General features: G+C 45.5%; 1 protein-coding gene across 2 annotated transcripts in view; it reads right to left on the reverse strand.

Annotated features, from left to right (window-relative positions):
* GADL1 (GAD like acidic amino acid decarboxylase 1) overlaps nucleotides 1–22967 on the reverse strand; it is a 618248-nt gene that overhangs the window by 200555 nt on the left and 394726 nt on the right. For both annotated transcript variants that reach the window (XM_085630569.1, XM_085630571.1), the window contains exon 13: nucleotides 8152–8203. In XM_085630569.1, coding sequence (XP_085486695.1) covers nucleotides 8152–8203 — 52 coding nt within the window. The remainder of the gene's footprint in view (nucleotides 1–8151; nucleotides 8204–22967) is intronic.

Genomic DNA, 22967 nt, shown 5'->3' on the forward strand with positions numbered 1-22967 from the left:
CATTTGAGTGCTGGTGCGGAGCACCGTAAACCACCGTCTCAAATTAAGCAGTCCCTGCCCTCTTCCCCATCCCTCCCCAATGACCTTCTCGATACTGAACCTCACTGCTATTGTTCACTCCCGGTTCTCATAATTTCTCCACCCACCTCCTGCCCTGCATCCCCACCTGCCCTGCTCTAGGGTGCTCTCATGACTACCTGCTTGTCACTGTCTCAGGCCTCCTCTAAAGAACACTCCATTGTGGTTCCTGTCCTGCTCCCTATCAGTGCTTCGCTTTTCTCCGCAGATTACTTCTCCGCAGATGACTCAGTGCATGACTACCACTGAGAAAGTAGTTGTAATTGACACTTTGTTGTAACCTTTTTTTGTGTGGAGTTTTATATAGCGCAAACTAGACCCAAAGGTATCAGAGTGCTTTACATGAGCACCAGTTATGTTACAGATGGACACATTCATATATGTTAGGCACAGGGAGATTAAATGATTTGCCCAGAATCACAGAATGTTGAGCGTCCCTGCCGAGACTCGATCCCGGTTCCCCAGCTTTGAGGTCGACCGCCCTTGCCGTTTGGCCACATTCTCTCCCCAACTATAACACATTGATCTTGAACTATGTTGACTGTGACTTCAGAAGAAGGGCTATTCTCCAATCAGAAGGCTCAGACTGAAAGAAATCCCTGGGCCATGCTGATGATGACCCTCGAGCAGTGGGTAAAACCCCATGAACTCTCCCCACAACACATTGCTGCAAGTGACCTAACTCAAGTCATCTGCCAGTGCATCCCCGAATCGAAGTTACACCTACCAGTCCATACAAGTTTCAGCTAGACAATAACAATGAAAAACAGGTATCTGGTTATTAAAATGTAATATGGCACACAATTCCTTTTTACACCATATATGTGCTGGAGAAGGCATTTGCTATTACAGAAAAATAGGACTGCACTCGTTCCGCACCATTTTCACTGTAGGAATATGCATGTGCTCTTGCGGAAGCGAAGCAATAGTGATATATAGTGACATCATCAACCGTGCAATACATAATCCATGCCATATTAAATGGGGAGTAAAGGCCCACTCAGACCACCTGCATATTTTGATTTTAAACCCAAGCACAAGTGGTCTTATCAGAATTGACTGCTGGAGTGCTTCCGCTGAGGGGAGTGGACGGTGGGAGGGGTCTGCAACGAGCCCTGGTGCAAGCAAGGAAAATGACCCATTTCACTATTGGTGTAGTAAAATACAAAAATTATCAAGGACTAATGTGTCTCTAAGGGCCCCGGTGCACTGCACCTGCTGCACCAATGGTAGCTACGCCCCAGGGGTGGGGATGCATTGCTGCTTCTACTGAGCAGTGCACATGGGCACTGCTCTAAAGGAGCCAGCATACAAGTCCCTTCCACACATCTGCCCTGCAGATGGAAGTCCTGGGAAGGTTTTTAGTTCAGCCTGGAAGAGCTATCTTTGGCATATGTAAAACAGCATGAATATTGCATGCTGCAGCACAATGTGCATTAAATACACCCTCATCCAGTGCTTAATTGGAGTCGGTGGTTGCCGGTGGGGGCACCAGCACTCATTTTTGTGGACTGGCACTTATGTTTCCTCATCAGAAATTAACAAATAGTGAGAGAGCAGCCCCATCTGGGACCCGCCTGGGCCACTCCTCGTCTGGGCCCACAGCCCCAACAGTATGGCTACAAACGGCATGCAAACCCACCCACACCTCCACCCCCTGTTACCTCTCCTTGGCTCGTCCTCGTGTTTACAGTTTGTTACCTCTTCCCATTTTTTCACTGTCGGACACACATGTGGGAGGACATCCCTCCCCCCCTTTGGTAAGAACTAGCTCCTTCAAAGCATCATTTGACCCCTTCACATTGCCAGTTTCTATCTCTCCCGCCTGGAACCATGATTCAGTACTTGTGATATGTCTTTCATTACTATGCCTGTAAACATGGTCAATAACAATGTGTAATGCTCCTAAAATGTGGAAAATCCCCAAAAATGTTTTTGTTTAAATAGTGAGAGAGGGGAATATACACACAGGGGAAAGATGAAGGAAGAGAAAGATGGAAATACATGTCGCAAAGGGAGAAAGCAGGAGCATGCAAGGTTAATATAAAGGGGCAGTGAGTGTCTGGTAGTGGATTAAAAAGACCTGGGTGGATTTAAAACTAGCACCTTGCTATTCAAAGTGCAGACATTTAATAGCACCATCCCAGGGCTTCTGAGCAGAGTTTTAGTGCACCAGCATCCATTATTTTACAAATTAAGCACTGCTGCCTCGCCTATAAATAATAATACTGCTGTATTATTAAGACCCACAAACTACACAGACACTTGAGACCAGATTTAGAAAGATGTCAAAGAATGTAGCTCAGCACCCAAAGTTGCTGCGCTGCGTTACTATACTGCTCTCTCCTGGCACTCGTGCACAATTCGACAGCCAAGTGCCATGCACACACCTTTGCACCATGCGAGGATGTCTGAGTGAGTCTAGCATAGGTTTTATACTGGAAGGGTACCCTTCCTCTACGAAATACTATGCTTCGGCTAACTTCACAACTGTTTCCACTTCAGATGTGTGCTGCACACTGCAACACATATGCAAAATGGAAAAAGTTAGAGGAAATAAAATCATTTCTCCTTTTAACGCCTGTTTCAAATTGATGTTATTTTGTTGGTGTAAAACCCTGTCTAATATTAATAGTAGATAGGGTTTTGCAAGAAAAACCTATGGGGGGTTGCAAGGGAACGCCCATGTGCCATCCATGGAACACCCCCTTGACAAAGAGTAACACACAGCAGCGTTTTTCACATTTTGCACACATTTTCGTTACTTTTGTGATGCAACCCCAGCATAAAATATTTGTTAATCTTTGCCTTGATTTACAGTTGTCTAGGGATGCCTGAGTAGGCATGTGAGGGCCTGGGAGCCATGAACACTCTTTCAGATGAAGCCTGTGCAAATGTCACGAGATAAAGAGAATGCCGCGGATGCAGGAGGAGGGTGGCACAAAACACACACAATATCACAATCTGTCCAGCAATAGCCGAGATGTTGAAATGCTTCCGACACATTTGAAAAGATTAGAAGATGTTGCTGGTCGTTAAGGGATTGCTTTCTGAGAATAACATAAATCAGATAATACACAGTAGCTGCAGAGGCTCTGTGAAGGGGGGGCTGTGGCTGCACTATAATGCTGACAAGTGATAAGAGCGAATTTAGTGATAAGGAGTCTTTCAAAGTACACATCTAGAGAATAAATGTTATCTCAAGACCAGAGGCTGCTATTACATATTTATTTTCTGCATTTATTTCAACAGTAGATACCAAAACTATTTGTAGAACAGACTGAAAATAAAACAAGCATCTGCAATGCAATAGGTCTCGCATTTATGCAAGTTTGAGCCATATGGCCATTGTAAATGACAATGCCTTTTATTTATGTTTTGGTTTTTAAAACATAAATAAAAGGCATTGTCATTTACAATGCCAATAGCTTAAACTCTTGCAAATGCGAGACCTATTGCATTGCAAATGCTTGAAGGCATCGCTGAGTTGCCCCCTTCTGTTTCCCATGGCCCCGAAAGAGTTCCCTGTTTGCTACGAGTTAAATAAATAAGCCGGTGGTCACAGCTGCACACAAGAGACTCTCCTGCAGTAAGAGAAACTCATTAAAGAAAGTAGTGCTTACAGACTAAAAGAAGACATACCGTGTAACAACAGAAGTAAAAGGGCCAGTCCTCATAGGAGGTTACAAATGAAGACAAGGCGGTACTAAGGAGGGACTAACAAGCCTAATAACAAATCAGAAGCCAGCATATAATGAGGACAATGACACAAGCCAATGACAAAAATGGGCAGAGAGTGGGCGGGGCTTCAAGTACATATTCCAATACAGCATAACGGAGGCTGGACCTAAAAATGCAAATTCCCTTTATTGTTTGGGGCAAAACTATGCAGACATAGATCATTGGAGCAGTACCATATATTAACCACACTGAGACATATGCTCCTCCGTCTCGCAGTTCAATGACTGGCAGTTGAGTCAATTTCATCATTCTTATTCATTTGCTGTTGTCTTTATTGCACATATTTGGTTCTGGATTGGTTTCAGAGTGAACACATGCTCAATGCAAAGGCGTATTCTACAGTCTTTTTCCCTGGACAGCAACACTCCACAGAGCTGTTGTTTGATCCCCTGGGGACTCCATTTGTTTCCAGACTCTTGAGTCCACACCAGAATGCTCTGGCCTTGCGCCCATATCCTCAGTTCAGAAGAGAGGGTGACACTAGACGTGCATCTGGCTCCCTTTTTAACCCCTTGACTCTAGGGCTTTGCCTCCCCATCCTAAACCCTTTTTAGGGTGTTTGTGGTAGCTTCTACTTAAACCTTCATAGCTTTATTTCCACAAAAGATATCCGCACCACATGTATGTCGTTTTTTTTTAACATCCTGGGGGTCCTAAAGGAACCCAGGGGTTGTATATTCCCCTAGAGAGAACTGAGAAAATAGTCAAATATATCTAAATTTAGTTTTTGGGGGAAAACATGGGAAACAAGGGCTATGCAAGAAAGCATATGTTTTCCTTCTAAAAATGGCATCAACAAATCATTTACTGTGCTAGGATCACCATTTTACCAGCAATCAAGAATAAGCTGCGTTGTGTTTTTTAAATAAAACATTTTTTGCCACAGTTGTTGCATTTTTATAAGCAGTAGTCCATTTTTCATAATTGTTGTAGTTTCAACCTGCTTGCAGTTTGTGGTGAAAACAGGTGTGAAGCCCATGGGTGATTCCAGAATGTTATATATATCTGAAAAGTACACAAACTTATGAATCCATCAAGGAGTCATTGATATAGATCCCTGAAGGTTTTCCAAAAGAAACTAATATTTGGAATAAAGGAAACAATGAAAATTAGTATGAAAAACTAGCCATGGGTTTCATCTGTAATTTTTTGTCAAGATGCCCAATTTACAAAAGCAACATTTCGTTACACCCGTCACACCCTTGTGGTCATAAGGCTCACCAAGGTTTATAGGTTTTGCATAAACAGGCAAAACCCAGAGCTGTAGAAATGTGAGGAAAATGTATGATTTTAGGCAAAGGTTGACGTTTTCAAGGCATTGTGAGAAAGAAACTGTCATGGAATCCGTGCAAGGCACACCCTTGGACTCCGCCGGAGGTCTACTTTTTGAAAATGTCTGGGTTTGGTAGGCTTGCCTGTGTGGCTAAGCTCAGGCCCGAATTCTGGAAGTGTCCATCACAGAAATATGAGGAAAATGCTTGCTTTTTGACAAAGTTCCAAGTCTGAAGGTCATTGTGGCTAAGAAAACATTGTGGGATCCACACAACGCATGCCACCCTGGACTCCTCTGAGTGTCTAGGTTTCACAGATTTCTGGGTTAGCAGGTTTCCTCAAGTGGCTGCTGAGCACAGGTCCGAATAGAGCAGCCACAGTACGGCAAGCAATAGGACGTTTGAATACACCCTACTCTGTCAGTCTATATGTCAGAACTACCCTCGAAAGAATCCAAATTTCCTCTTGCTCGCCAGGAGGATGGGGATGCTTTACAACCCATGCAGGCAGAAAGACTGTTGGGGCTTTAGGGACAGGCGTTAGGATAGGCCCAACGCCTGGAGGCCACCCTTGCCCAACATTTTTTTTCTTAAAACAAGAAAAGGCACCATGGTTGGTTAGTGGGTATTTTACCCCACAGAGCAGAATTGTAGTAAACCCCCATTAAACCCTTGACAATCCTAAATGTATTATGTCATTAAGTGGAAAGTGTACGAGGATAAAGCTGCAGCACCCTGGTCAATTCTTGGCCTCAGAAATGCACAACTTTCTGAACTTTCAGAAGAAATGAAGGTCCTGTAGACTCCCCCACCCCCCAGCCAAACATTGTAATTCTAAGCAAATAATATTACATGCATTAAATATTTCACGTGGGTGCATCATCGCCCATAACAGAGTGGGACCAAACATGGACATCTACTGGGTATAGCTAGTCCATGGATGTGCCTGCAAACCCTATTTGCCCTTTGGTACCCCTGGTACCTCTGCTGCTATCCCAGGCTACATCGGTCATGAAGGTAGGAGAAGGAATATAGCATAAACATGATCTTAATAGTCATGTTTACTTTCTATACTGTTTGCTCCTTACCCTTGAATAAGCTCCCAGCAACAAATAGAAGGCTTTGGATGAGACTCAAGGTTGACCATGTGATTTTATGGGGAGACATGGTGTGCTTGAAAACACTTTCTGCAACCTCTGTTTTTTGGAGAAATGATGTCAATGGTCCCAAACAAGGATGGAAATCTTCACCACGTATGCTGTTTGGTTGTGGGGAACATTGAGCATATATTGTAAGTGAAATAAGTATTCCCAGTGGATAGGGTATTGACTGAAGACATCAGAGGCCTTAGTTTTAATCTGGCTTTCCATCTCAGCCACACTGTAATCTCCACTGCCACAATTGAAAGTGATACAGAACACAGGAAATTCACATTACACCATTAGTTTATGATATTGGGATTGATTCAGCAGCCAAAAAAAATTCTGTAACTATCCACTTCATTTCCATTTGAAGGTTCAGCTCAGAGCCTGTGGTCTCAGGACTGATCACAGGCGGAACACGACCACTTCATCGAAACATTAAAACACTACAACCAGACGTTCCATCTTCATAGGTAGCCTCAACAGAGTGAGCAAACACTGATACAGCTGTAAGCTATCTCTTACCGCTGCTGAGAATGAGTGCCTACAGTGCTGCCTCGAATATATGACGTTACACCGCGAGAAAATACCACGCGGGAGGTTACAATGCGGACGTTACATCGTCCGCGTTGTTACCACGCATGGCATTACATCGCAAGTCGTTCCTACGATTTACACTAGATGGCACGCTGGATTTAGGAATAGTATAAATTACTATTCCTACTCCAGTTAGTGCAACAGCAGAGAATGTGTTGGACTTAAAATCCAACACATTCTCTGGTGTTGCACGTCATCTAGCTCAAGTCGTTGAAACGACTTGCGATGTAATGCCATGCATGGTAACAATGCGGACGATGTGACGTCTGCGTTGTTATCAACGCTCGTGGTACTGACAGCATTGTAAATGCTGTCTCCCTGCTGCCTCCATCATCTTTCATCACTGAGAAGTGATTCTTTTTCTAGTGGGCCCTGTGCAAATCCAGTCCTTCCACTCACTCAATTGACGAAGAGTAAGTCGTGGGCACAAATAAGATTACTCAAACTAGTCTGATGTACTTTTGTTTGCAAATGTCCACATTAAATAGATTTCCGTGGTGCAGTTTTGCATTGACATTTTCACTAACATTTGGACTGGCCAAATGATGCAAGATGTAGCTTTTGCACCGATCAATCGGTGCTACTTTCATTTTTCTAGCTCAGACTTGACAGTCTTAGCTGTCTATCCGGCATTTAGTAATTAATATACAGAGAGAGCCATTCACCCACCGGGCTTTTTGGGATAGACGCCTTCTTCCATTGCTTCCAGCCAGGGACAAAGACTCCTTGGATCAGCCAAGAGAGGTGTCTCTCGGTCATCGTCAGGCTATTGACCATTGGGTCCATTGTTCTACCTCATAGCAAGAGCTTCCACATCAATGCATGAGATGGACTGTTTGCAGGAGCAGCTGGAAGAGGTTATTTTCAGCAGCTGACAGGGCCTATTTGTTGAATGGAGAAGCCATCTCAGAAGGAAGGCTTTCTCCACTTTGCATGCCTCAGTTTAACCTCAGTAGCATTTCATCCAATACATTGAGAGGCTATGAGACGCTTTTCACTTTACCACACCTTTGAGAAGCTGAAATAATCCCTTTATAGTGCTGCAGCAAAATCAAGCAAAATGTTGAACAAATACTGATTTAAGCAATTTCTTTACATTGAGGTTACAAAAATTGTCTGACCATGCCAAACTCAAGGTCTTGGTGAACATGCTCGACAGATGTGCAAATAGCTTCTGAACACTCACATGTTCACAGTACGCCGTCGTCAGGCATGCCCGGATCATATGAACACAATGAAAACTTGAGACAGTGCCCCCCGCCACAAATTGTACCAGTCAGACCTCACTTCATCCACTTGTACTTAAGAACAATACTACTTACCTCTATTAGAAGCTGAAACCCTTCTCGTTTCTTAATTTCCCCCACCAAGTACCTAAAAAACAAGAGAATCAGGGTTACCAAAATAAACAAGACAATGTAAACATAAACATGCTGTCGTGACATTTTAAACATGAGGAAGGAATGCCCACCAAAGGGCTAATTGCGGAATACTGAAGTGATGCAATTCCAAGAAATCATTGGGATTGAAGAAGTGACAACACTCATTACACTATTGGCCTGATTGCGAGTTGCTTATTAAAATGTATCCCGTGCATGAACCCCTCAGTTGGAATTACGAGTTGTTAGGTATTTAACCCATCCAATAAATATCGGATGCGACATAACTCAACCTTGGTTAAATTCCAGCAGGTCAAAGGAGGGGACTACCATATGACAGTTACCGTATCAAGTGGATTTTTACGCATGTTATTCACCAACAACTCGTAATAGGTGGGATTTATCGCACTTGTATTATTGTTATTTATCACGCGCGATAACTAGCACCTATACTCGTAATCAGGTCCATTGTGTCCTAAAGTCATGCTAGATACCGGCAAGGGAAAATTTCTTCTCAAACCCACACCCCACAAAAGAATGCTTTCAAAATTGTAGATTCACAAAATTTGCATATCACAAATTTTATGTAATGTAAAGTTCACAAATGTTATGAATTTTGCCTGCATAATAACATTTTGCACACCGCTAAATTAGATATAGAAGACAAGTACAGCCAAGTATTGAATTTCAATCATGTAGTAGACATTGGAAGTCTTTTTCACTATGATGTAAGGGAAGGAATTTGGATCCTACTTCTGTTAGTTTGATGCTGATTATGGAATTTTTGCAGGAGGTGACCCTTAGGCTAGATTTGACAGTCGCTACCCTTAGGTTTCAATGGGCAGCTATCAGGGCTTTCATAAATGGTTGGAGTATCTGAGGATGGTGGAGGCCTGGTTTCTAGATGGTCTCTGACCCTTAAGACCTTTTTTTTTTTGTAGCGATCATGTCAGCAAGGCGATTGGGGGAGTTTGGTGCTTTGTCCTGCACATTCCCCTTCTGTGGAATTTTTCAGGATACGGTGGTTTTGGTTCCGGGCCCTTGTTTTGTTCTGAAGACCAGCTCCTCCTTTCACAAACAGCAACATTCTCCCTGAGTTTTTTCCTTCATTGTCCTTTGATGAGGAAATGGGGCCGCATGTTTTAGATCCGAGGAGGTCTCTCCTCATCTATTTACAAAGGGTTCAACCTTTTCAAAAGGCTGAATCTTTGTGAATGTTGGTCTTGTGAGGAAAAGGGAGAAACCTATGGTTTCTATATTTAGCAGGTGGATCAGGTCCCTAATTGCTAGAGCATATGAAGTTGAAGGTAAGGCCCAGCATGAAGGGGTAGAAGGCAATTCAACATGTAGTATGTCTTCCACTGTGGCAGGATTGTAAGGTTCTTCAATAGCTGAGATTTGTAGGGCAGCCACATGGTCTGACTCTTCTGCCTTTACTATGCATTATAGGATTTTCAGAAGTCTCTTGCATAAATGATGTCTTTAGCTACAGAGTGCTATCCTCTTTGACAAATAAGGGGATTGTTTATATTCTGTTGAATAAATCCAGGCTCTGTTTCTGTTGCCGGTTTGATTTGCTTGATAACTCTCTCTGTAATGAATTCAAGCGAGGGAGGGACTTAAGGGTAATGCTTCCATTACTTACTGGTCATGGCATTAATCTGAGTCCTACTCCCTTGCTTTAATTCATACTCCCTCCATCCCTCCCAGTGCCTAACAACTGACTAGTGAGTTGGTTGTGTGCTTAGTTAAGGCACAGGAGGTAGGGTAGGGGCTTTTATTGTGTGGGGTTTCTTGGGACTGGTGTCTGGAGAAGGAAAGGATGCTTCTTTTGTAATAAATTAAAGCGAGGGAGTAAGACTCATTTTAATACAAGTGAGTAATCGAAACAGAATAATCTCACAAATATTTGCATAGCAATGCATTTAAAAAAAGATAAGGTCAGATGAACAAAGGCTTTTTGGGGTTTGCAAAGGGCCTGATTCGCAAAATCGTGCCATTTGCAATTGCATAAAGGCCTTTTTAGCAAACACAAATTGCAATTCAGTAACATCTTACTGAATCGCAATTTTAATTTGCAGATACGTACATAATCAGTATTTGGAGGGGGCGTGTTTAGGGCATCACTTCTATATACAGTTTTGAAATGAGATTGAAATCTGGTTGCAAAACATTAGTATATTACCGACTGTACGAAGGTAGTGGTAACTCATTCACAAATGGGGAAGGATCCAGAAGACACCCTTTCTTCTTGGTGAATACTGACCCAAAAATGTTTTAAGAGTAGGTAGTATGAGAGACCACTACCTAGTCTTACAAATTGTTTGTTAAACTTTCACCTTTCTTTAAAAGCATCTAGTTTTTCTTAAAGAAAAATGAGCTGCATTAAAAAAATGAATGTTTTATTTAAAAGTGAACACAGACATGGTGGCTGTGAATTATAGCGGGTCATAATTTGCAACCTACCTCATACATATTTATGAAATAGTTCAAATTATAACCCAGCATGATTCTGCATTGTGCACATCCACCTAGTAGCACATACGTCAGTTTGCAAAATACTGCACTGGTCACAAAAATACTGGTCACAGAAACTTGTCCGATAACAGCGACCGCCACCTATGTAGTCCAGACCTTCAGCAACACCTGTCTGAGGAAAATCCTCCAAATCCACTGGCCAACACCATCAGCAAAACGACCTATGGCAGCATAATTTACAACTCCCTGCTTATGAAGAAATCATGAAAAGACGCTGGTGTTGGTTAGGTCACAGCCCCCGCAAGCCTGCATCAAACACCACCAGAAAAGCCCTGACCTTGAACACTCAAGAGAAAAGGAAAAGGGAAGAGAAACACCTGGTGCCGAGGCCTCGAAGGTCACTGCAAGGAGATGAGTTACAGCTGGAGTCAAATTGAAAGAAAAGACCAGGACAGAGGTGGCTGGAGAGTCCTAGTTGATGACTTGTACCCTAGTAGGCATAACCCCCATTGTGAATTATTGAAGATGGTAAGATTAAGCCAGTTCACCTTTGATTGTCCCCATGAACTCAGAGAAGCAATAAAACAGCACTCAAGTTGATAACCATTTGTCCCACTCACGCCTTTTTTACACTCTGTACATCTCTGTGAAAACCCCCCAATAATTATCAACTTGTGATGCTCCAACTGCTATTTCTACAATTGCACACTTTCCATTATGCAAAGTCCAACTGGAAAACTGCTATTTAACCTCAAGGCTTCATCTAACAATGAAATGACGCAGGCAGCCAAGTGCCCTGTATACAAGAAGCATTGAATACATCCTCCAGCCACAATATAACTTAATAAAATGTGCTACCTTTAGAAATTAGAGTAAAGTTAAATGGTTAATGTGCCACTTTGCTTAGGTCAGGGTAGTTCTACTTGCTTGCCTCCAGTTTATCAAACTTTTTGTCTAAGGTATTTGTCCCAGTCTCAATAGAGACAAGCATTGTAAAGCCAATACGTCTCAGTTTTAAAAGGCCAAAGTGTTGGCTTTGCTGATATGTTTTTTCACTGCCATGAGATTGCATGCAACAGGAAGCATTTACAAACATGGCGTGCAACCTTGGAAAGGATTTTCTATTACAGAACAGCCATTTTAAGATAATTGCGATATGTACTCATGCATTATGACGAATGAGCACGCGAACATCATGATACATGGATCATAATGTGTTTACTAGCATGTGCTGCGACATGTGCATGTATCATAACGCAACTCTGGCTGTTAATTAGCTGTTCTAAGATGGTGGACGGCCTTGTTAGAACAGTAAATTAAAATGTTAGGGGGAAAAAAGAATTGCCCATAAAGTGCAAAAAGTATGCGATTGGCTGTGCAGTAATTTTCTGCTACCTCGAGTCCTAAATAAATAAACAAATAAAAACCATAACATTGGGAGTAGGGTAGGGCACCCTGAAGGAGGGGTGAACATGTTAAATAAAAAAAGAGAAAGGAATGTGTCCAAGGCATCAGGAAGGAAGAGAGCAGCACAGGAGCACTTTGCAGCTGACCTGGCTCTCCCAAAAAATAAAGGAATGATAAAAGTAGCAGGGGTTACCAGGACCACTAAATTATAACTTTTTGTTTTCACATGCAGATCCCAGCTACTTAAAACTATGGGGACAATCACGTGCAAAATCACACAGAAACTTGATTTCCGAATGTTATTCTCCAAAATTGTGCAATCTCCGGTATTTCCCCACCCCAAAATTCCTGGTATGGCCTGTGAAGATAGTTCCAGGGCGAGAAGTGCCACAGATTTTAGGCGGCCATTCGTAATGAGGGCCTGAGTATATGTTATGTACTGGAAACAACAGGTCTTGCCAACTAATAGCTAAGGCTGCAGAAGAGACTTAAAAACATATGATCTGGTGGAATGGGAAGACCCATTGATTAAAGGTGCACCTATCTTAGGAACAGACGGTGCAACCTAATGGAGAGGTTTGCTGAAGAAGGGCAAATGGGTGTGGCCAAAGACAGAGCTTGTGTGCACTCTTTGTACTCTTTGTTTGTGTTATTTGAATAAAATAAAACACTCTAGGGAGTACACTTGTTTTCCCCAGCTGCTAAGTGGCCCATGCCAAATATGACAAATCTCGATAGACCCGAATATTTAGAAAACTCTACTTACAATGGTCAGTGTGAAACTACAAATCCCAGAATGCAAAGTGATGTTGGTTGAAAGGCAGGACTATTTGAGGGTGCTGCAAATGATCTCGGGTCACCTGGAAACTACTGGAAGAAACTTTCCATTATCTAGAATGTAGTCACAAAGTGATACATAAACTATCTTTTGAATGAAGGGACAACAGTAGTAACATGACTTTAGGAGAGCAGTGATTTGTTTGAATATAAATAAAAGCAGACCTGAGTTAAGATTTCGACAACTTATTTTCTTAGTCAAATTGAAGTATAAACTGGAGGGCAAGGGTTTACTTTGCTCATATATAAATTTTTCTCTTTTACAATAGTCCTAAAGAAGTATAAGTAAAATGCAAAGTAAAAGAACACTGTATTTATGGTCTTGCTTGACAGCGCAGCCCTCGCCAAACAATTACGTGAGCATCTCTAGAGAGGGGCTAAGCTCCACACACATGTTGGGAGCCAGGAGTAGTTCTGATTGTACAGAAGTTTTGCGCTTCCCCTAGAAATTGCTTGCCCTCCAGGTGCTGTGATCTTTTGTTTATTTATCCTGCAGGCTGAGCTTGAACTTTCAGGGGCACACTCAGGACATTACAATGTCACTAAAGTGTCTTAGACAACTAGATAATTTATGTTGTCTTTTTCTGGCGGCAGCATTGATAGGAAGAGGGCAGTCATTAACTTACATGGATTTTTGGATCTGCCAACTGCCACTTGACCTTTTAACGTACACCAATATTATTCTGGAGTTCGTTGCTCCCACACACATGCATATCCATTCCCATTTACTTGTAACGCTTCACATTACCATACAACGTTCCTAAAAAGCCAGACCAGCCAGAGGTTCCAAAGGACAAGCCAAAGTTAACAGCTCCTACCTATGGCGACCCCTATCTCATGCCCAACCTGAGTGGTAGTTGTGGATTACAGCCCAGATTAGTGTACAGTGTTGAATAAAACAGGCCTCACACAAACTAGTTGAAAAGAGGCAGTACTTAATTTGTAAAAGAATAAGTGCAGGGGCACAAGGTTTTGCAAAGAAGCCAAAGGCCAGCACTTTTAAATGTCGGGGTGCCAAATGCCAAGACTGCGTAGTCTTCATTTCACCTTGTGCCTTAATCCACCAGCAAAAACAACAGTTGATGGACAGAATGCAGAACAATGTCATACATTCACCCCAGTACAGAGATCTGGGCCTAAATCCATCGTTTTTGTGCTCACCATGCCATTCCAGCTTGAACCCCGCGATATGCAAATCAGTCTTGACCCTGTGCTTCATGGGAACAGTCCAGCCCGAACTGCCAAGACAGGTTCTCCCTGGACTGGAAACAAGCATCCTAGGACCGGTTTTGTGGTTTCACCCCTCTTCAGCCAGGGTAGCTCGATTCCAGTGGCATGGAGAGCACGGGACCCACTTCTGGGCATACCCGTGCCACTCGGGGTGACAAAAGCAAAAACAACAGTTGATGGACAGAATGCAGAACAATGTCATACATTTACCCCAGTACAGAGATCTGGGCCTGAATCCATTGATTTTTTGCTCACCATGCCTTTCCAGCTTGGACCCACATATAAGCAAATCTGTCTTGACCCTGTGCCTCATGGGAACAGTCCAGCCCGACCTGCCAAGCCAGGTCCTACCTGGACTGGAAACAAGCATCCTAGGACCAGTTTCGGGGTTTCACCCCTCTTCAGCCAGCAGACACTCCCTGCCCCTTTATCCCACTCTTTTCAGGTTTGTGCTTTCTCACTTTGTCACAATGTTCCCATCTTCCCCTTCCATCGTTTCCCCCCCGCGTGTGTTTTTCGCTGTCTTGCTTTCGGTCAATGTTTGATGAGAAAAAATAAGTGCCAGTGGCCCTCACCTGCAACCACCACCTCAGATTAAGCACTGAGAGAGGGGTATGGCCACGGAATCAAGCTCTGAGACCAGGCAGGGTCTGATTGAAAATAACTGCCTGTCTTCGCTATTTCGCCTGGAACAGGGTACCACCTGCAGACTGGCTTTAGCTGACCACAGGAAGTGATGATACTTTTACAGTTTTTTTTGCGGGGACATTTGGACAAAGTAGTAAGGCATACGTTAGCAGCACCTTTGAGATGCAGAAGAATGAAGAAGCCTAGTCTGCTGTGTGCAGGAAGGGGTGAGTACAGAACTGGTTGGCCGGCGGCAGTCATGAAGAATACGCTTTAGTAAGTGGTGCTTGGAGTCTGTCCAATGCTTCTCGGTAAGTACAATGTAGGGTTTGTTGTTTGGTTGGGGGCAGATGGTGGGTTGGCAGTCAGAAGACATTCTGTTATGCTTTGTTATGTGGAGGATACAATTTTATTTTAAAAAACCTGACCATCAGAAAGGAATTGCATGGTGTGGGAGCACGAGTTTGCCTCTGAGTGGAACACTTTTTGAGATCTATGTAGTATGGCCTATGCTGTTTTTCTAGAATGTGCGAGGTGGGCTTTTGCAATGTCACATTTTCTTACAAAAAGTCAAATTATTTATCCTCATCTCTGTCTCTAATCTCTTGTGATAGGGAAAGGGGCACTAACCAACCCACAAAGCTCTCAGTGAATTTGCGGCAGTAACAGGTACACTCTTTGCCTACGTCGCAGCCAAATTAGATGACCCAACAAATGTGAGATAGGCTCCGTATTTGCTAATGCCTTCTTACATAATAAGGTGTGTTAGATTTGGGGGTCTCTAGTTGGCACAGTTAGGTACTTGTGACAAGGGGGTACACTCCTACAATAACCCCTGCTCACCCCCTTGGTAACTTGGCACGAGCAGACAGGTTTATCTCAGAGGCAGTGTGTAAAGCATTTGTGAACACATACAGTAATCCAGTGACAACACTACAAATGGACACCACACAGGTTTTATATAAAAAATAAGTATGCTTTATATAGATTTACCACAAGACCATAAATGACAAAAATACACAATACTATTACTTTAAGATGGTAGTTTTTAGCTTAGTTCAGTTCAGTTCTTAAGATGCGACACTTTGCAACAATGTACCTTACGATGCGTTGCGCTTCCACGACAAGCAATGTCGCAGCGATGGAAATGCGGCAAAGTTCTGGTGCAAAGAAATAAAGACGTGAAGATCTTCCAGATGCGGCACGCTTCTCTGGGGATGCGAGAAGTTCTCAGTTCGATGCGTGGACTGCAGCGGCGACACCCTTGTTCAGAAGTACGACGGCAACAGCTTCAGCTGCAACACTCTTCTCCCAGTTTGCGTGAAGCTTCCACACAATGCGACAACTACAGCAGCGACATCCTTGTTCCGAAATGCGATGACAGCAGCTCCGACGGCAGCGCGCTTCTCTTGGGATGCGAGGCGCTTTCCTCGATGCGGTGCAATGCGACAGTTCCAGCAGCGACACCCTTGTTTAGAAGTGCGACGGCAGCAACAGCGACGGCGACACACTTCTTCCTCTTTGCTAAACCCTTCTCTCGATGCAGTGCAGTGCGACAACTCCAGCGGCGACACCCTTGTTCAGAAGTGCGACGGCAGGCAGCAGCGACAGCAACACGCTTCCTCTTCATTGCGAGACGCTTCTCTCGATGAGGTGCAGTGCGATAACTCCAGCTGCAACACCCTTGTTCAGAAGTGCGACGGCAGCAGCTGCCTGCAGTCCCACTTCTGAACAAGGGTGTCGCCGCTGGAGTTGTTGCACTGCACCGCATCTAGAGAAGCGTCTCGCAATGAGGAAGAAGCGTGTCGCTGTTGCTGCCGTCACACTTCTGAACAAGGGTGTTGCCGCTGGAACTGGCGCATTGCACCGCATCGAGGAAAGCGCCTCGCATCCCAAGAGAAGCGCGCTGCTGTCGGAGCTGCTGCCGTCGCATTTCTGAACAAGGATGTCGCCACTGTAGTTGTCGCATTGTGCGGAAGCTTCACGCAAACTGGGAGAAGAGTGTCTCAGCTGAAGCTGTTGCCGTCGCACTTCTGAACAAGGGTGTCGCCGCTGCAGTCCACGCATCGAACCGAGAACTTCTTGCATCCCCGGAGAAGCGTGCCGCATCTGGAAGATCTTCACGTCTTTATTTCTTTGCACCAGAACTTTGCCGCATTTCCATCGCTGCGACATTGCTTGTCGTGGAAGCGCAACGCATTGTAAGGTACATTGACGCAAAGTGTTGCATCTTAAGAACTGAACTGAACTAAGCTAAAAACTATCATTTTAAAGTAATAGTATTGCGTATTTTTGTCGTTTATGGTCTTGTGGTAAATCTATATAAAGTATACTTATTTTTTATATAAAACCTGTGTGGTGTCCATCTGTAGTGTTGTCACTGGATTATTGTATGTGGTTACAAATGCTTTACACACTGCCTCTGAGATAAGCCTGTCTGCTCGTGCCAAGCTACCAAGGGGGTGAGCAGGGGTTATTATAGGAGTGTACCCCCTTACCCTGACTAGAGGCAAGGGTCCCTATTTGTCACAAGTACCTACCTGTGCCAACTAGAGACCCCCAAATCTAACATTGGTGGTCAGCGGTGAGGATTCTGGATTTGCATTTGTGACTTATGTACAGTGATTGGTGAACACTACTTAGTGAGTGCAGACCATAACGAAACCACATACTGTTTTTTGTTCTATGGTTTCCTCCTGAAGGTATTTTGGATACTATGGCTCTGGTTAGTTGTTGCAAAATGGAATTCGACTTCTGGCACATGTTTGTCTACACAATGAAGGAGCTATGTGTGTTTTGCAGGGAAGGGGGGCTGCCTGTGAAGAGAAGGTCCAGGGAGGATCTAAAGGCATCCCTATTTCAGTATGAGTTACCCAGCTGGAAGGCAACACTACCAGTTGAGTCTGAGAAGGAGGAATTCTCTAAAAGTAAGGGAGAAACAGAAAAAGATGGCTGGCTTCTGGCTCATGAGCAGCTTGATGAGGCCAAAAGGGCCTTAGCCCAAGAAGAAGAAATGTGGGCAGCTCAGGAAGTGAGCTTTGCTAGGTTGGAGGTGGAGTCCAGCTCAGATGGTGGCAGCAAAAGTGAGTTATCTAGTGCTGAGGGAGTAGTACACACACCTAGAGATTTGGCACCTGACTTGGAGGGGGTTAACATACACCTGGAGGTTCAAGGACATGCGGTAGCTCCAGTAGTGCGCAGTTTCCCTGAGGAGAATGGGGAAACTGGTGCAGGGGTTCATGGTCCTAGTGGTGGGAAGGACACTCTACTGACTCTAGATGAGAGGTGCTGAGAGAGGGGTTCCCCCAAAGTTGAAGTCCTGGTATGCGAGTGTGAAGACCGCCCAGAAGAGTGTGGGTTGTGTGACAGAGACAGTCAGATACTGTCTTGCCAGTCTCAGGAGAGTGGTGTGGAGTATGTGTGTGAGGCCCTGGATGGTGAGGTGAGGGATAGTTTGGTTAACCCTTGTAGGGGGATGTGTGATCCAATTGTGAGAGAGCATATTGTAAGTCCCTGTTTTCCAGAGCTATGCCCACCCCTGTTGGAGAGTGAGTTCTCTGACCCCAGGGAGCTCACATTGGAGGCAGACCTTTTGGTGGATTCCAGAGGGTCTGGAGAGTCATTGGGGAGTGACCCCGTGGGGAGTGGCTCAGGTATCTTCCAACCCAGAGTGGTGGAAGTGGTGCAGCGTAGCCCAGCTAGGTCCCATTTTAGTGGGAGGGGTGTAGGGGCTCACGTTCTGTCTCAGTGGAGAAGGAGTGAGTGTGGGGCTGCGTGTCCCCAAGTGCCCGAAACCCAGTCTCAGAGCCTGGATGGTTCTTTAAGGGAACACCAGGCGGGGAGCCTAGGCTGTCCTGATGGGCCGCCCTTTGAGGGGGATCCCCTAGTGTCTGGTGAGCGGGGAGTGTCTGTAATCAGACCTCCATCAGTTCTGGTGTCTGGCAGTGCCGCTCCAGTTGGGAGGGTACAGAGGTCCAGACTGAGGGGTGAGAGGGGGAAAGAGTCCCCAGTGGAAGAACCAGCGGATCAGGGGCCAGCCAGCAGGGCTGCGTCCCCAGTGAATGACCATGGTGACACCACTTCTGTCCTGGGGGATCTTCGCGCCCTGTCAGATGGACAGGGGTCGGGAGATCTGCACCAGGCAGACTGTCACACGACACATGAGTTATGTGTCACCCTCGGGGGGGGGGGCTAGGTGCTCCCAATGAAGTCCTGGTATGCGGGGCAAGTGTTCAGCAATAGGATTTGGTCCCTGGAATGGGAAGCCAGGTTCAGGTGTTGTCTGACCTGGAGGAAGGGGCAACTGTAATCAGTGTCCTGACCCATGTAGCTTCTAGGGTTACCACTCCAGTTGGGAGGGTACAGCACTCTGGAAGGGGGTGCAGAGGGAGGGAGTCCTCGCCTCTGACCCCGGATCAACTAGAGGGTTTAGACCCTAGGTTGGAGGGCCAGGTTCAGGGTGTCCCCCCTGACCTGGAATCCCAGTTGCAGGATAGAACCCCTGAGTTGGTGGGTGGATTGTGCAGGACACCTGCTACAGGCACCCTGACAATTCTGGAAGGGGGTACCGCTCCAGGTGGGAGGGTACAGATCCCCAAGGAGGAGGACCGGTGTGGGAGAGGCCACCACAGTCTCTGGCCCAGCTGCCGGGTACAGGCCTGGGGCTGGTGGGTCAGTGTCAGGAGGACACACCTGACCTGACAGGAGGGAGAGTGGACAAAGGGTGCCAAGCACCTGGGGCTACTGCCCCCTGCTCTCGGATGCCACAGAGGTTTGGGAGCCCTTAGAGGCATAAGGCCTGGGTCTCATCCCTGACTACTGTCAGTGGCCACGGTGACTTGCTGTCTGTCTGTTGGGACACACCTGTGAGAAAGTTAAGGTTAGATGCTGCACAGGTGGTGCCCACAGGTGAAGAGAAGGGTTCCCCATGGATTAGCTTGGTGGGCCCTGAGAGTATGGAAAGAGGAATTGAAATGGGTTCAGGTTGGCGTAGAACTGGAATATGCCCCTGCTGTTGCGGGCCAGGTCCACGTTCTATCGCCCAAAGCAGGGAAGCCCACCAAGGTAGTGATTGGTCTACCCTGCGTTTTGGCTGGAAGGGGGTTGTGTTGGACTTGGCCCTTTTTGCAGGGTCATCCCTGAACTTTTTGCCTTCCTCCTGTATTTGTTCTGACCTGTTGTTGGCTGTTTTATGACTCTGGGCACTTTACCACTGCTGCTCAGTGCTAAAGTGCATGTACTCTCCCTATTGTACATTGATGTATGAATTGGTGATTCCATAATTGACTGATTTGGTTTACTTGTCAGACCCTAGTACAGTGCACTGAGTGTGCTCAGGGCGTGTAAATCCAAATGCTGCTAGTGGGCTTGCAGCACTGGTTGTGCCACCCACAGAAGCAGCCTTGTGAAATGTGTCTAAGGTCTGCCATTGCAGAGCCTGTGTGCAGTCTGGTACTGGCATGCTGACTGGGCAAGTGCACCCACTTGCCAGTCCCTAAACCTTCCCATTTCTTAATATCAGACACCCCTATGTTAGGCACAAGGACAGGGTGCATTGTAAGTATAAGGTAGGACATGCCCTGGTGTGTGTGACATGTCCTAATAGTGAATTACATCCATTTGTGTTTTTCACTATTGCAAGGCTACCTGCTCTCCATAGGCCAGAATGAGCTGTTGGATTATTACATGTTTATAATCTTAACTGACTCAAAGAACATGGTAGAAATTCGAATTTAGTATGCCTGAACTCAGAATAATAAAATACATCTTTTAGTGAAGTTGGTTTTAACATTCTGTGTTTGAAAATACCACTTTTAGAAAGTAGGTTTTTTCTTGTCTAACCATTCAAACCTGCCTCTGCTAGGCTGTGTATTCCTTGTCTGGAGTTTGAGTGACAGGCGCTGGGAATTCCAGGGGGCTGGTAAATTCCCGGAGACAGGGTGAGTCCGCCCAGTGGTGAATAGAGAGATCTTCATCTAGATGGGAGGGAGGAGTTGCACCTGGGACCTGAATAGGACAGTGCCTGCCCCCCACAGTGCTGGCTCCACCCCCTGTGGTGCGTCTGATGTCTCTGCCCTGCACTGTGAAAGGAGAGAAGGAATCATGTCAACAAAGTGCTCCAGGGCTGTGCTTTCCCTCCACAATGCTGGCTCCACCTCCTGTGGGGCGTCTGATGTTTCTGCCCTGCACTGTGAAAGGAAAGAAGGAGTCATGTAAACAGAGTGCTCCAGAATTGGTTTGGACTAGGCAAAGGACCCTCTCCTCTCAGAGAACAAAGCATTTTGGGGTATAAGTAGTGGGACCCTGATCCCAAGAATTTAGATCACTTTTGGAACAAGAAGAAACCGAGGAGAGACTATCCCTAAGCTGAAGTGCTGCTTGGGGGATTGGCCTGCAGTGGTTTGCCTGACTGCCAAAGGAAGGGGAAGAGACTTTGTGTGCTTATTTCAACTTGTAAGGATCTCCAAGGGCTTGGAACAGAGCTTGCCTCCTGCTGAAGTCTCAGGGACAACAGACTTCTACCCCCAGCTCCCCAGAGTTCTTGGGAAGTGCCTGCTGCTCTTTTGGGCCTTCTGAGGGACTGCGTGTCGCAAGGAGCTGGAAGCGCGACTCAACGAAGCCGAAGCATGTCGCCGTCGCTGCTGCTGCTGTCGCACTTCTGAACAAGGGTGTCGCCGCTGGAGTTGTCGCACTGCACCGCATCAAGAGAAGCGTCTCGCAACGAAGAGGAAGCGTGTCATCGTCGATGCTGCCTGCCGTCGCACTTCTGAATTAGGGTGTCGCCGCTGGAGTTGTCGCACTGCACCGCATCGAGAGAAGGGTCTCGCAATGAGGAAGAAGCGTGTCGCTGTTGCTGCCGTCGCACTTCTGAACATGGGTGTCGCCGCTGGAACTGTCGCATTGTGCGGAAGCGCCTCACATCCCAAGAGAAGAGCACCGCCGTCGGAGCTGCTGCCGTCGCATTTCTGAACAAGGATGTCACCGCTGTAGTTGTCGCATTGTGCGGAAGCTTCACGCAAACTGGGACAAGAGTGTTGCAGCTGAAGCTGTTGCCGTCGCACTTCTGAACAAGGGTGTCGCCGCTGCAGTCCACGCATCGAACCGAGAACTTCTCGCATCCCCGGAGAAGCGTGCCGCATCTGGAAGATCTTCACGTCTTTATTTCTTTGCACCAGAACTTTGACGCATTTCCATCGCTGCGACATTGCTTGTCGTTGAAGCGCAACGCATCGTAAGGTACATTGACGCAAAGTGTTGCATCTTAAGAACTGAACTGAACTAAGCTAAAAACTACCATCTTAAAGTGATAGTATTGTGTATTTTTGTCGTTTATGGTCTTGTGGTAAATCTATATAAAGTATACTTATTTTTTATATAAAATCTGTGTGGTGTCCATTTGTACTGTTGTCACTGGATTACTGTATGTGGTCACAAATGCTTTACACACTGCCTCTGAGATAAGCCTGTCTGCTCGTGCCAAGCTACCAAGGGGGTGAGCAGGGGTTATTGTACGAGTGCACCCCCTTACCCTGACTAGAGGCAAGGGTCCCTATTTGTCACAAGTACCTACCTGTGTCAACTATAGACCCCCAAATCTAACAAGGTGCCATTTTGGGATGCACACAATACAGATCATTACAAGTGACTATAGTGAACCTGTGGACATCTGCATCTGATTCAAATATGCCTGACTGTTCATAAAGTCCGGCACGGGATTCGAGAACTTTCTCTACAAACTTCTCTGTTTCATGGATCTTGAATCATAGACTCTTCTATGACCAGTGGTATTAATCCCAACGTTTTAATGTCCTTCATTCTGGATTGTGCCTTTGCACGTTGCATGCCCCTCACAATGATCTGACGCACAGCGATGGAAAGACTCCACTAGCAAGTCCTATTAGTTGTATTTACTTTTGACTGACTCAGTGAGTAATTGTTATGCTCAACATGTGACCCTTAGCACATCTAGGCAGGATGACCTAAACCACGGCTTCTTTTTACCTTGGTCCACCAATTCTAGGAAGAAGTGGATTTGGCAACACTCATGAAAGAAGACATTAATTTTAGTTATTCCAAAGCTTAGGTCAAGGTGCTGCTTCTCTATGTTGTGTAGTCAATTGCGGGGACGGTTAGAGCACCGTGAGTACATGAGCGGATGTAATGTGTGAGGGAATGGTGTT

The sequence above is a fragment of the Triturus cristatus genome, chromosome 10, assembly GCF_964204655.1.
Source record: "Triturus cristatus chromosome 10, aTriCri1.1, whole genome shotgun sequence".
Taxonomy (NCBI): Eukaryota; Metazoa; Chordata; class Amphibia; order Caudata; family Salamandridae; genus Triturus; species Triturus cristatus.